The sequence below is a fragment of the Otolemur garnettii genome, unplaced genomic scaffold, assembly GCF_000181295.1.
Source record: "Otolemur garnettii isolate 467f Iridium unplaced genomic scaffold, OtoGar3 scaffold00279, whole genome shotgun sequence".
Taxonomy (NCBI): Eukaryota; Metazoa; Chordata; class Mammalia; order Primates; family Galagidae; genus Otolemur; species Otolemur garnettii.
The window spans coordinates 204538-216937 of NW_003852674.1; the positions used below are offsets into that span (position 1 = coordinate 204538).

The 12400-nt window shown below is 34.6% G+C and overlaps 1 protein-coding gene across 1 annotated transcript in view; it reads right to left on the reverse strand.

Annotated features, from left to right (window-relative positions):
• LOC100946602 (olfactory receptor 2T6) overlaps positions 1-5096 on the reverse strand; it is a 22713-nt gene extending 17617 nt beyond the window's left edge. Inside the window, exon 1 of the mRNA XM_003803110.2 lies at positions 4301-5096. Within this exon, the coding sequence (XP_003803158.2) occupies positions 4301-5096 (796 nt within the window). The remainder of the gene's footprint in view (positions 1-4300) is intronic.
• Positions 5097-12400: the final 7304 nt, after the last annotated feature.

Here is a 12400-nt window from a genome sequence, read left to right on the forward strand (position 1 = left end):
CACACCTCTTGGGGGGTGGAACACAACTCTAAGAGGGACTTTACCTAACAAATTCAAGCAATGTAACCTAATTCTTTGTATCCTCAATGAACCCCAAACAATAAAATAACATGACTACTGACTAAACACACCAAAGTAAGGCAAACAGGAAACAAAGTTTATTGAGGAAGAGAAAGGTTTTCAGACTAAGATATAGGCTTATAGAGTAGGATACCTTTGCCATAGACAGTGAACAGGTCCTCATTGTTGGAACAAGAAAAAGGCATGGGTTATTGCCACTGATTCTCTTCTATACTGTCTAGATCAGAGATTGCCTTGGAACCAGAGTCTTATTGTGCATTCAGACCCCCAGGAGCCTGTGTGAGAGCCCATGGGGGAGTGTGGACCACATGATAATTAGTGGTAAGAATGTTCTAGGTCACCTTTAAGACTTTATTGTACTAGTTGTTGAGCTACAGAGTCTACGGCATCTTTTTTCATTTGGCACACTAAGTGTGATTGATAGATTAGTAGGGTGATGGGTGGCACCAAGAAGACAGACCTTGTTCTCCTTCCTGGGAGAGCTAGATTCTTAGCTATCTATTTAACACTAGGATGGGTCCTGGAAGAATAGTTGCCTGCTGCTCTCTGGTCCCCCGCACTCCTCCCCACAGATGGCTGTATATTTCTTATGTGAAACTACTGACTTCTTAGGAACATCATGCCAAAAATTATTCTATGTGCCACACAATGACTACATATTTTTTAGAGACCAATAGTGGAGTGACATTATGAATCTCAGAACAGTTACCAAAATCTTTAGAAATATTGCTCATACTCTTCCTCAAGTTACTGCTGAAAGGGATGTACACTACTAACCTGCTGCCAATTTTATTCTTAGGAAATCAACAACTATATCTGGGGCAGAATTTTCTATTTCCTTACGAAGAAACTCAGGCCAAGGCAATAGAGTCATCTAAATGGCAGAATGAGTTAATTGTAATCTAAAAGACAAGTCAATCTTTCCTTCAACCATTACTAATTCTTTTTGATAAATTTGAAAAACACTTGGTGCTCCCCTTGGGATGAGAAAAGTATCTTCCTAAGCCAAGAGGAGATCCAGTCAGTCAGCCACTGGAGAAGATCCAGTAAAAATTCTTAGCTATCTATTTAACACTAGGATGGGTCCTGGAAGAATAGTTGCCTGCTGCAACTATTAAAAGTTACAGCAGGCAACTTAAAATAGGATTTTAGTTCACAAATGTAACTCCCATTACAGTATCATAAACAACAATTTCACTGCTGTAATAATTCTTTGTACTATGAGTATTCATCTCTTCTTCCCCTGTCTCTCTCTATGGCAACTACAGATCTTTCTATTGTCACCATAGTTATATTTTTTTTCCAAAATGGCATATTGTTGGAATCATACATTATGATGATGGCTTCTCAAATTGGCTTCTACTACTTAATAATATGTATTTAAATTTCCTCCATATCTTCTAATGGCTTGCTAATTTATTTCAATTTTGATCAAATAACATTGCATTGTGTGGCTGGGCCACTGTTTATCCATTCAACTATGAAAGATATCTTGATTAGGTTTCAGTGATTATGAAAAATCTACAATGAATCTTCACATTTTAGTTTTGTGTAAGCATAAGTTTTCAAAACAGTAAGGTTAATATCAAGAAGTACAATTTCCATGTTATATGGCAAGATCATGTCTAATTTTGTAAGGAACTGCCAAGCTGTCATACAAAGTGACTGTACCATCTTGCATTTTCACCAATAATGAATGAGAGCTCCTATGTTTCACGAGCATTGGTATTTTCATTATTTTTAATTGTAGCCATTGAAATATTACTGGATACAGGGGTCCCTCTGTCTGTCACTGTCCAGCCAATGTGCAGATATGAGTGATAGGTCCACCAAGCTTTATTATTAGAAGGCCAGCAATTCTTCAGAACAGTGAGAATGGCCTCTCCAAGACTATTCTGCCTTGGTTAGAAATGCAGCCATTTTTATAGAAATTTGCAAAGAAAAGGCATCCAGTGAATTACAACTGAATGTAGAACTTAATGTACAGCCATATTAAAGTAATTTTTACTCAAACAATGGAACACTATCTCTCTCTTCCTGAGATTGTTTGCTTAGTTTCTTAAATTATACATCTTTATGGCCTGGGTCTGAGGATTGAAATGTCAAAGAAGAAAGTGTTGCTTAAGCAAAATGGTGATGTGGCAGTCAAATAGTCTTTTAATTTTAAACTAAACTAAAGTAAGCTGTAGCCTAACTGACTTTATCTTCCTATTTCTCATCCTTAACCATACTAGGTGTATAGCTCATTGTTATTTTAATTATTATTTTAAAGCATGCATTATCTATTTTTTTTCTAATTTTTATTAAAATCTACTTTCAATCACCATATTTGTGATATTAACTTTTCCTCACTATCAGACATCTATTTAGTACACTTTAGTATACTTAACAAGACAAGTACCCTTATATATGTGAATGATAGGAAAAAAAATAGGAGTAATTTATAAAAAATGCATATAAAGGCAATCATATTTGTTAAGAATAATTAAAATAATAATCATTATTTATAAAGATGTATTATATTTATCATTTTACTTGGGCATTACAGTGTGTCAAGGAAAAAATTGGTATTAACTCAAATTTTACCAAAGAGGAAATTGGGCCTCAGATACATCACATGATTGATGAAAGTTCACCTAGTCATTATATGCTAAAATTGACTCTCAGTTCTCACAAGTCGGTATCTTCTTTCTCTTCTGATTTATTGTATCATTTGAACTTCAGCATATTTTGGGTTGGAAATGCTCACTCCTACCATCTGGTACATGGTGTTTTCCAAGGCAGTGTGACAAGATTGAGGGAGATGAGAACCTCCACTCAGAGAGCCTTAGGAAGTTGCTAACCATGCTCATAGAACCACATGTACTTTATCAATGAGCTTTCCGGCCCAAGCCACAGTGTTCCAGGGTGGGAAATCCAGCACCACAGGAGTGGTCTATTTTGATAAAAATTTTGTCTAATGCTCAGAAATCTTTTCAGTACAATAGGAGAGGCTATGTTTCATTTGCCCATCATCTCTGGGATCTGTGAGCAGCAGAACATCACTGACCCTGGCTGTGGTTGTGTCCAGCTGGTCAGAGCACAAAGCCAGCAAAGCAGGGCACAGAGGTGGCACAAGGCATCTGAGATGTGGTCCTGGATTTTAGTACTAAAGCCATTTTTCTCTAGATCTCAGCTCCCTAAAAGGTAGTGATACTAAGTCAAGCATTTCCCAGCTCTAAGTTTCAAAGAAAAAGCTGGTTATTTCCTTCCTTTCAGCCAATGAAAAGTATCTAGTGCTGAAAAGAAGGAAAAATGTGCTGCTCACTATTTCTTTGGAAGAAAAAGATTTTAGAAATAGGTCCATCATTAGTAACATCTAAAGAGAGATTCCAGCAGTCTAATAATCCTGAAGAATTGGGCAGAAGCTGAAAAGCAATTACAGAAATTGCTAGTTAATGGGGGCACTACTTTCTCAACTACCTTACACTATATCTTTCAATGTAACAATTATTAGCCACATTAAAAAGTAGTATCACAGAATCCTTATCCCTCAGAGGTTTATTCTTGGCTTTTCTGCAGAATATGACTTATTTCTTCCCCAGTTTCAAATTTAGATAAAAGAAGAATGTTTTCAGTCATTACCTAGAGAAAAGCTTTTGGGATCTCTAAATCCTTGTGTGAATCTGCAAATAGATATCCCTTTTAAAGTTTTATGACATTTTACTCTCTTTCAAATGCCAGCATCCCTAAACCTTCCATAAAATCTATCCATGGATAGTTAAAGAATGTAGTCAAAACCACCAGTTTTTAAGAGGCCATTGAAGAAGGGCAGACAATGTCATTTGAACCAGATGTTTGGGGACATTCATATACATGGATTGCTTTGGAATCAGTGGGAACAAAGAATAAACTCACGTGGCGTTTGCAGAACTCAGGCATTAATTATGTGTCAGTGTTACAGTGGCTTCACATTTTGATGAAGGTATTGACATTGGCGGTTGCTGCCAAAATTCTCCGCATTGTCTGTGATGGAATCCCACATACTTCTAAACAGATGTAGTGGTTTTAGCCTGTCAGAATTATTTTCTTGGTGCACTCCAGGCCACTTGACATCTTGCCATAACTCTCTTCAAGGCCCCCGCAACATCTCTGTTCCTGAGACTATAGATGAGAGGGTTTAACAGAGGGGTGACTATGGTATAAAAGGCAGAGAAGACTTTGTCTTTGATTGGGGTGTGGTAGGCTTGTGGAAGCATATACATGTACAAGGCAGCCCCATAAAACAGAGTCACCACAATCATGTGTGATGAGCAGGTGACAAAAGCCTTCTTCTTCCCTTCTGCTGACTTCATCTGCTGCACAGTGATGAGAATCCGGGAGTAGGATGCAATCACCACAGAGAAGGGGATCAGCAACATCGTGACACAGCAAATGTACATCACTGTTTCATAGGCAGCTTTGTCCCCACAGGCCAGCCTCAGCATGGTGGGTGCCTCACAGAAAAAGTGATTGATTTCATGAGAGGCACAGAATGGAAGACTCATGGTGATGGGGGTGAGGAGAAAACTATCCAAAGCACCCCCAAACCAAGAGCTGGCTAAGATCATCCAGCAGACCCGTCGACTCATGAGGACAGGATAGCGGAGTGGGTGGCAGATGGCCACATAGCGGTCATAGGCCATGAGCCCCAGCAGAAAGAATTCAGCCCCTACAAAGCCCATGTAGAGAAAGTATTGGGCTGTACAGGCAACAAAGGAGATGGTTCCCTTGCCCACAAGGTAATCAACCAACATCTTGGGCACAGTGGTGGAGATGTACATCATGTCAATGAAGGAGAGATGGCCGAGGAGGAAGTACATGGGCGTGTGGAGGTGAGGGTCTGTGTGGACTAGGAAGATCATGACCCCATTTGCTACCATGGCCATGAAGAAGATGGCACAAATGACACTGAAAAGAAATCCTGAGGCTTTACTTTGAGTGAAGAGCCCTGTGAGGATGAAGTCACTGGACAAGGTCTTATTGTTTTCATTCATGGTGTTGAGTTTGACCTAGAGGCATAAGAAGAGATGTATGAGGATAATTAATATCAAGAAAAATAAAATGAATCACTTAAAAATGTTTGTATAAGCATTATTATTTTAGAATAATATAACTAAATCAATCAATTTTTGGTGGACTGGATTAGTGGCTTCTTTCCTGGCAATTTCTTCTTGATGAAGAGCAATTCCAAAGCTAGCTCCTTGCTGCAGAAGAATGAATGGAAATTGGTGCTTGCAACTCAGAGTTGGTTCCATTTGTTTCTACACAGAAATGTGGTACGACTGCAAGACAATTGATTCAAACAATTCAAATTACCAAATACAGTAATTCAGTAAGACATTTAATGGAATTGGGCATTTTTGTGATAATCTTAAAACTGAACAGTCTTTTTTATATATATGTGTACATGTAACAATAATTCTATCTATACTTATATATACTTTTTTATTAGAATTAATAATTTATTAATAATAAACACACATATATGCAAATATAGATATAAAACAAGATCTGCAAACGAAATGCTAATAAGCTACATTAAAAATTAGATACTGTGTAAATAGAGTGAAAATTAGGAAATATCAGAAAGCAGCTTTCATTCATTCACTTATTTATTCATTCAATTATCTACCATGATCTATCACTTCACTAGATATTGTTCTAGGAGCTATAGATACCACCAACAAAGTTCTGTTTCTCTTGGAACATATAAGGGAAGAACTAATAATAAACCAATACATATATAATTAATAAGAATCTAACATCTTTCTCTCAGTAAATGAGACAGAAAAGATAGATTTTTTACTTATGACTATAACAGAAAGACAACTATAAGAGTAAGATTAATTTGGAAAAGCACAAAAAAACTTCAGTAGCTAGTATTAAAATGAGTTCAAAGAATATATGTACATGTATATGAATGTGTGTGTGTTCTAAAACACTTGAAAATATGGAAGAAAAAATATACAATAACCCAAAAGATTTTTAAAAAGCATGCAATGAAATTATATTCTTATAGAAAGAAGCTATTTTAACTGTAGCTAAAACATGATGCATAATAAACATATTTAAAATGTGGGTTTTACTCTTCGAAGAAAGCAAACTAGAAAAGTACAAAACAAAAAAATAGAATTAAAAGATGCAAAAAGAGAATGATTTTAGCATATACAGACTATAACTTAAGGTGATGTGTTATAAATGGAATAAGGAATAATTCTATAATTTGAATTTTAAGTGTGCTTACCGTATTCAGTTGGTGTCCATAGAACAATTACTTTCACTAAAGTATATTAGAACTCTAAAATAATAACTTTTAAAATAATAAAATAATAACTCTAATAATAATAACAGATTTACATGTAAATCAGAGAATTTTAAATACTTTTTTCATATGCTTAAAATATTACATAGAGTCGGGGGTGTCCAACCTTTTTTCTTTCTTGTTGCACATTGGAACAATAAAAGTTGCCTTAGGCCACATATAAACAGGTCTGCATATACTTTTTGTGATATCTAACACCACAGATAAGCAAAAAAATTCTTTACAAAATCAGCATGTGGTCCACAGGAAGTAGGTAGGACTAAAGGAAGTTCAAGGGTACATTAAATTAAACACATCATGAGTAGGTGCTTATGGCATATATATAAAGGTATACCCCAGAATAAATTTTATAGCATCCCATAATGTATTTTTATAGAAAAAAATGTGATATGAATAAAGATCCAACCCAATGAGTTAGAAAAATATCTGCAAAGTAAATTTAAATAATAATAGGAAGAGAATATAAAAGATTGAAATAGATATTCATGGACTCTAAAATAAGTTACTGTGTATTTAAAGAGCTGGATCTTTGAAACTAAAACAAAATAGCCCTACTTCTAACCATGCTAATAATAGGTGGGGGAAGAAAAATCACATAAAGAAAGCATCACTATAAATAAGAAAAATGATCTCACCACAGATATGAGAAAAATAGCAACATATTTACATATGGAAGGTTATTTCAATATTACATTCATAGTGTTTAAAATTTCAACAACGAAAATGATTTTAAGATATTTTGGTACCCTTATATGAGTGTATGTGTACATATCATATAATTATAAATAGAAATAATTCATATACACACATATGTAATCAAATTGCTAAGAAATACTAAAAAAGATGATCTCTGAATTTGGAAAAAATAAAAAAACTATAGAGTTATGCTACCTCAAAAATGCTTAGTTCAGAAAGTATCCTATGGAAAATCTTTAAAGAGCAGAAAATTTTAAAATTGCTGTAGTATGTAAAAGATATGGAATTAATTTTCCACTTATTTTCTGCATAACCTCCAAAACACAAATACCCATATATAAACTAATTTCACATCTATATATGAATATTTCTTAAATGAACATTGATTATTAAAATAAGCAGTACATTTAATAGTTACATGTCTGTAAAACTGTCATATAAACTCCCTCCCTCTCTATACTCTTAACATCCTCCAAAGGTTCTATGTTGTTTTTGAGCTAAAGATAGCAGTCCTGAGTGTGGTGTGTCTGTCCCTGAGGGACGAGGGTGCCCAGTTCTTTGCTGTCCCATGCTCTGCTGATGTCTAGCACTTCTCTCTCTGAGGACAGCCTGACCCAGGGCTCTCTCCATATGGAGCAAAGTTCTCCTCTTTTTGTCCCATTCCTGCAGCCCTAGGTCTCAGCTCTCATGAACTCCTTGCAAGTGTCCCATTTGTCAACATATTTGTTCATAATATCAACGAAATATTTCCATATAACAATATAACTGGTAATGTACTGAACTTGGAGAAAAATGAGAAAGTTAATAAAATAAAGTTCTAATAAAAGTACCAATAGAAAAATTTTCTAGAGAAACTTGGAGAAATAATTCTAAATTTGATTGAAAGGATGAGCATGTATTTATTGTCCAGGGTAAAGAAATATTAAAAATTGCCTTTACTCTCTGAAAGACCAACATGAAATGCAGAAGCTGAACAACTGAACAGAAAAACAAGGCTGAGAAACTAAACAGGAGCATATCTAGAAACAAACACCCCAATTTTTATGTGAATGTTGCACATAAGAAAGATGAGAATTCAAATAATTGGGAAAGATGGATTTTATATTACTTTTTATTACAAAATAATACATAATAAGAAAAATCAATTCATTTATTTTATCCTGACATTTGCAAATATGTCTTTCCTGTTTTGTAAGGGGTACATGTTTTGGTAGGGATGGCTGTAAATTTTTCTTCCACATCACTGCAATTTGAAGTCAGGATACAGAGAGATAACAAAATCCTACCTCTGTAAAGAATGATACTTTTAAATGCACGATCTTTAGACTACATAGCTCAAAAGCTTAAATGCAAAAGATAATTTTCTTAAAAATTATCACTTTTAAATCGCTTTAAAAACATGTATATTACTTTGTAACATGGAAAAATATGTTTAAAGAGTGACAGTAACATTTAGAATTTATATTTTGAGGACATGGGTGATATCATGCCCTGCTAGTAGATGTAACTTAAAAAACATTTTTCTAAAAGTGGCAACATATATCAAATTCTTAAACAATCTATAAGTTAAGCATTATTATGTGTTTATTCTGAGGAAATAAGTAGTATGAAGATGTATGTATAAAGATGTTAAATGAATTATTGCTTTGACAATAAAAAATAAACTGGAAACAATCTAAATGGTCAACTTTACCAGGCTGACTAAATTAAACACCACTTAGCTTATATTACACTCATTGACAATAATAGTTTGTTGTAAAGTAAAACTGTGACTAATTTATTTTGTGTAAAAACACAGCCTTGCCTCTTTGAAGACATAGATGAGCATAAATAAATTGTCATCACCTGTAGTTCGCCTACCATGGTCTGGATTGAGACAAGAAAGAATCAGCCCCACGGCAGAAATGAGGCCCAAGGTAGAGTTACTGGAAGACTGCTGAATGGAAAGGAAATTGAAGTCAGGAAAATACTTCACCAGGGCACCCCAGAACCTGATGACTTATTTTACTTACTGTAAACTGTGATCTGTATATTTCATGCCTTTTCAAATAAAATGGACAGACTTTGATGGTTCTCAGAGTTCATGGAAGACGGCTAAGTTACCCTGGGATGCTCTCTAACTTCTGACCAGAGAGAAACCTATGTTACCTTTGTCCCCATGACACCTCTTCAACTTGTCTCTATAATTCTTACAGTTCTCCCTGATGTTTTTATTTTCTGCCTGTTTCTGCCTTCTCAAATACACTGTGAGCCATTTGAAAGTACAGTCATTTGGGGTTGTCCAACCCACTCCTGGACTGGCTGCAGGTAAGATTATTTGAGAGCAGTTTTGCTTACCTGTGGTGTCAGATACCAAGAAAAGCACCCAGACCTTTTCCTTATGCTCATCAGCTGTTGTTAGCATTTGTGTATTTAAGGTGTGGCCAAATACAATTTTTACTCTTTCAATATGTCTTGACAACTAAGTTTTTGTCAGATTTACCTCTGGACTGCTAAATTGTGCTTCATCTATTTTCAACCCAATCTTTTAAAAGTAAAGCATCCTACTTTCTCATACCTTCACCAAAATCCCTGCTTTCCAGTGCTATTCAGTTTAATTATTTTCTAATCTTACCTAAGTCTCTGTGCTTGAAACTAATATCATGTTTGTGGGAACTGAATCTGAATAATCTCAAATCTGTAACTTCCTTCCTCATTCTTCACCCAGTTAAACACATTATCCAAGAAAACCAATTGCTTTCTTACCCTGAGCATGGAGATGCAAGTTGATGACAATGGATCAGTTACAGATATCTGCAGAATGCAATATTATTTAAATCTTGTGAATTTGTCTACAACTTCATAAAATGTAAGATTTTAGAAACTGAAGAAATTAAAGGAAATATCCTTGATCTCCTTGTTTTTTGTCTCTGTATTAGCCTTTTTCTTTTCCCAAAAATATGACAGAGATCTAGTTTGAAGGACACAAAATATCAAAAAAAGAACATGTTAATAAGAAGTATTTGAAGATGACCACTTACCTGGAAATTGGATTTCATCATTCAACACCAGCCACACTTTGGGGCACACAGCACCAGGGAACCAAAGAGCAGAGACTCTAAATAACATATGGAATGACATCATAACCATGCTGAGATTTCTTAGGGAGAAAGCTCCTTCTAATGACTGAGGGGCTATCAATTAAGCTGGTTCTGGTTGACAATAAAAACTTTCCTCAGAATGTCTAAATGGCAAGCAGAGACTGTGTTCTAAAACAAATAATTTGGCAAATAAATGGCTTGAGAACAACTGTTTTATCATCAGTTTCCTTATGTCATTTTTCCCCTAGAGGGGAAATTAGTAACACTGAGAAAATTGCCAAGGGGAGAGAAGTTTTTCACATGGTCATTTAGTTTCTCACTTTAATAGCAGTCATGAGCTCTAATCCCTTCATTTTTCTTTTCAGGGGAGCAGCTTCCCAATAAACACCACTCTTTAATCAAATGGCATTGAAAAACCTTTTGTAAGCACCAGTTCAATAAAAGCACTGAATGATCTGCTAAAAAAAAATATCAGGCAGGTTTCTGTTGAACAGTTTAATTAATATAAAAGCCCAAATTACTATTTCTATAGTTGTTTCTATTTCTAGACCCATTTGAACACAAGATCAGAGATCAAGTTCATGAAAAAGTACTTTATTCTAGATTAAGGGTTTTCATCTCATGAAAAACACACCATTTTCATTTGAAAAAATAAACATTGGCTTTATTTTTAAAAGCAACAATCCATTTTAGAGGAGTTGAAAACTGTGGAAAATTCTTAATATGTTTCTCTAATACAAAACAAAAATTGTGATAATCATTAGGAAACCTTCATTATGCTCAGTTTCTCCTTGGGACTATCTGACTCAGAGGTCTGGGATGATTTTTTGTGTGTGACCACCTGAAACTGGAATAAATAAGAGTAATGAAAATTATCAGTGGCTTATCAATCTTCTGTTTCTGTTACACCCAAAGAAAATCTTTTCCCTTTCCATAGATTGTCTATTTACTCTTTTGATTATTTTTCTGGTTGTGCAGAACCTTTTTGGTTTAATTATGTACCACTTTTCTATTTCTGTTTTTTCTCTTTGCTTTTCTCATCATTGTTCCCCTAGACCACTGTCGGGAAGAGCATTTTCTATGTTTTCTTCTAAGGTTTTTACAGTATCAGGTCTTACATTTCAGTCTTTAATCCATCTTCAGTTAATGTTTATATATGGTGAACGATAAGGATCCAATCTGATTCTTCTGCATATGGTTACCTAATTTCCCCAGCATCATTTATTGAATATTCTTCACCCAGTGTACATTTTTTGTCTGCTTTATCAAAGATCAGTTGGTTGTAGGTACATGATTTAATTTCTGAATTGTCTATTCTATTCAATTATCTATGTGTCTACTTTTACACTAGTATGTACTATATGCCGTTTTGTTTACTGTAGGCTTCAAATTATGTAGCAGCATAATTTGAAGTTAGGTAGTATAACGCTATCTAGTTTTGTTCTTTTTGCTTAGGATTGCTTTGGTTATTTAGGTTATTTATTTAGTTTCATATGAATTTTAGAATTTTTTTAATTGTATGAAAAAACATCATTGTTATTTTGATAAAAATTAATTGACTCTGTAGATTCCTTTGGGCAGCATGGTCATTTAAAAAATACTGATTTTTTAAAAATCTGCGAACTTGGAATGCTTTTCCATTTGTTTGTGTCTTCTACGATTTCTTTCATCAGTGATTTGTAGAGTTCTCCTTGAAGGGATCATTCACCTCCTTACTTAAATTTATTACTAGATATTTGGGGGTTTTTACAGCTATTGTAAATGGGTTTGAGTCTTAATTTGGTTCTCAATGTCTCATGGACATTGTCAATGTATAGAAATGTTGTTGATTTTATAACCTAAGACTTTGCTGAATTTGTTTATAAAATCTAGGAATCTTTTGGAGGAGTAGTTAGGGTTTTCTGCCAACAGATATAAGATCCTATTATCAGCAAACAGAGATATTATGACTTCCTCTTTTCCAATTCGGATGTTCTTTCTCTTGCCTGATTGCTCTGGCTAGAACTTCCAGTAATATGTTGAATAATATGCATCCTTGTTTCACTCTAGTTCTTTCCCCATTCAGTATGATGTTGGCTGTAAGTTTGTCATATTTGGCTTTTATTATTTTGAGGTATGTTCCTTCCATACTGAAATTTTTGAGGGTTTTTTGTGAAGGGATGGTAGATCTTTTCCTGCATCTATTTTCAGGAGTTCTGTT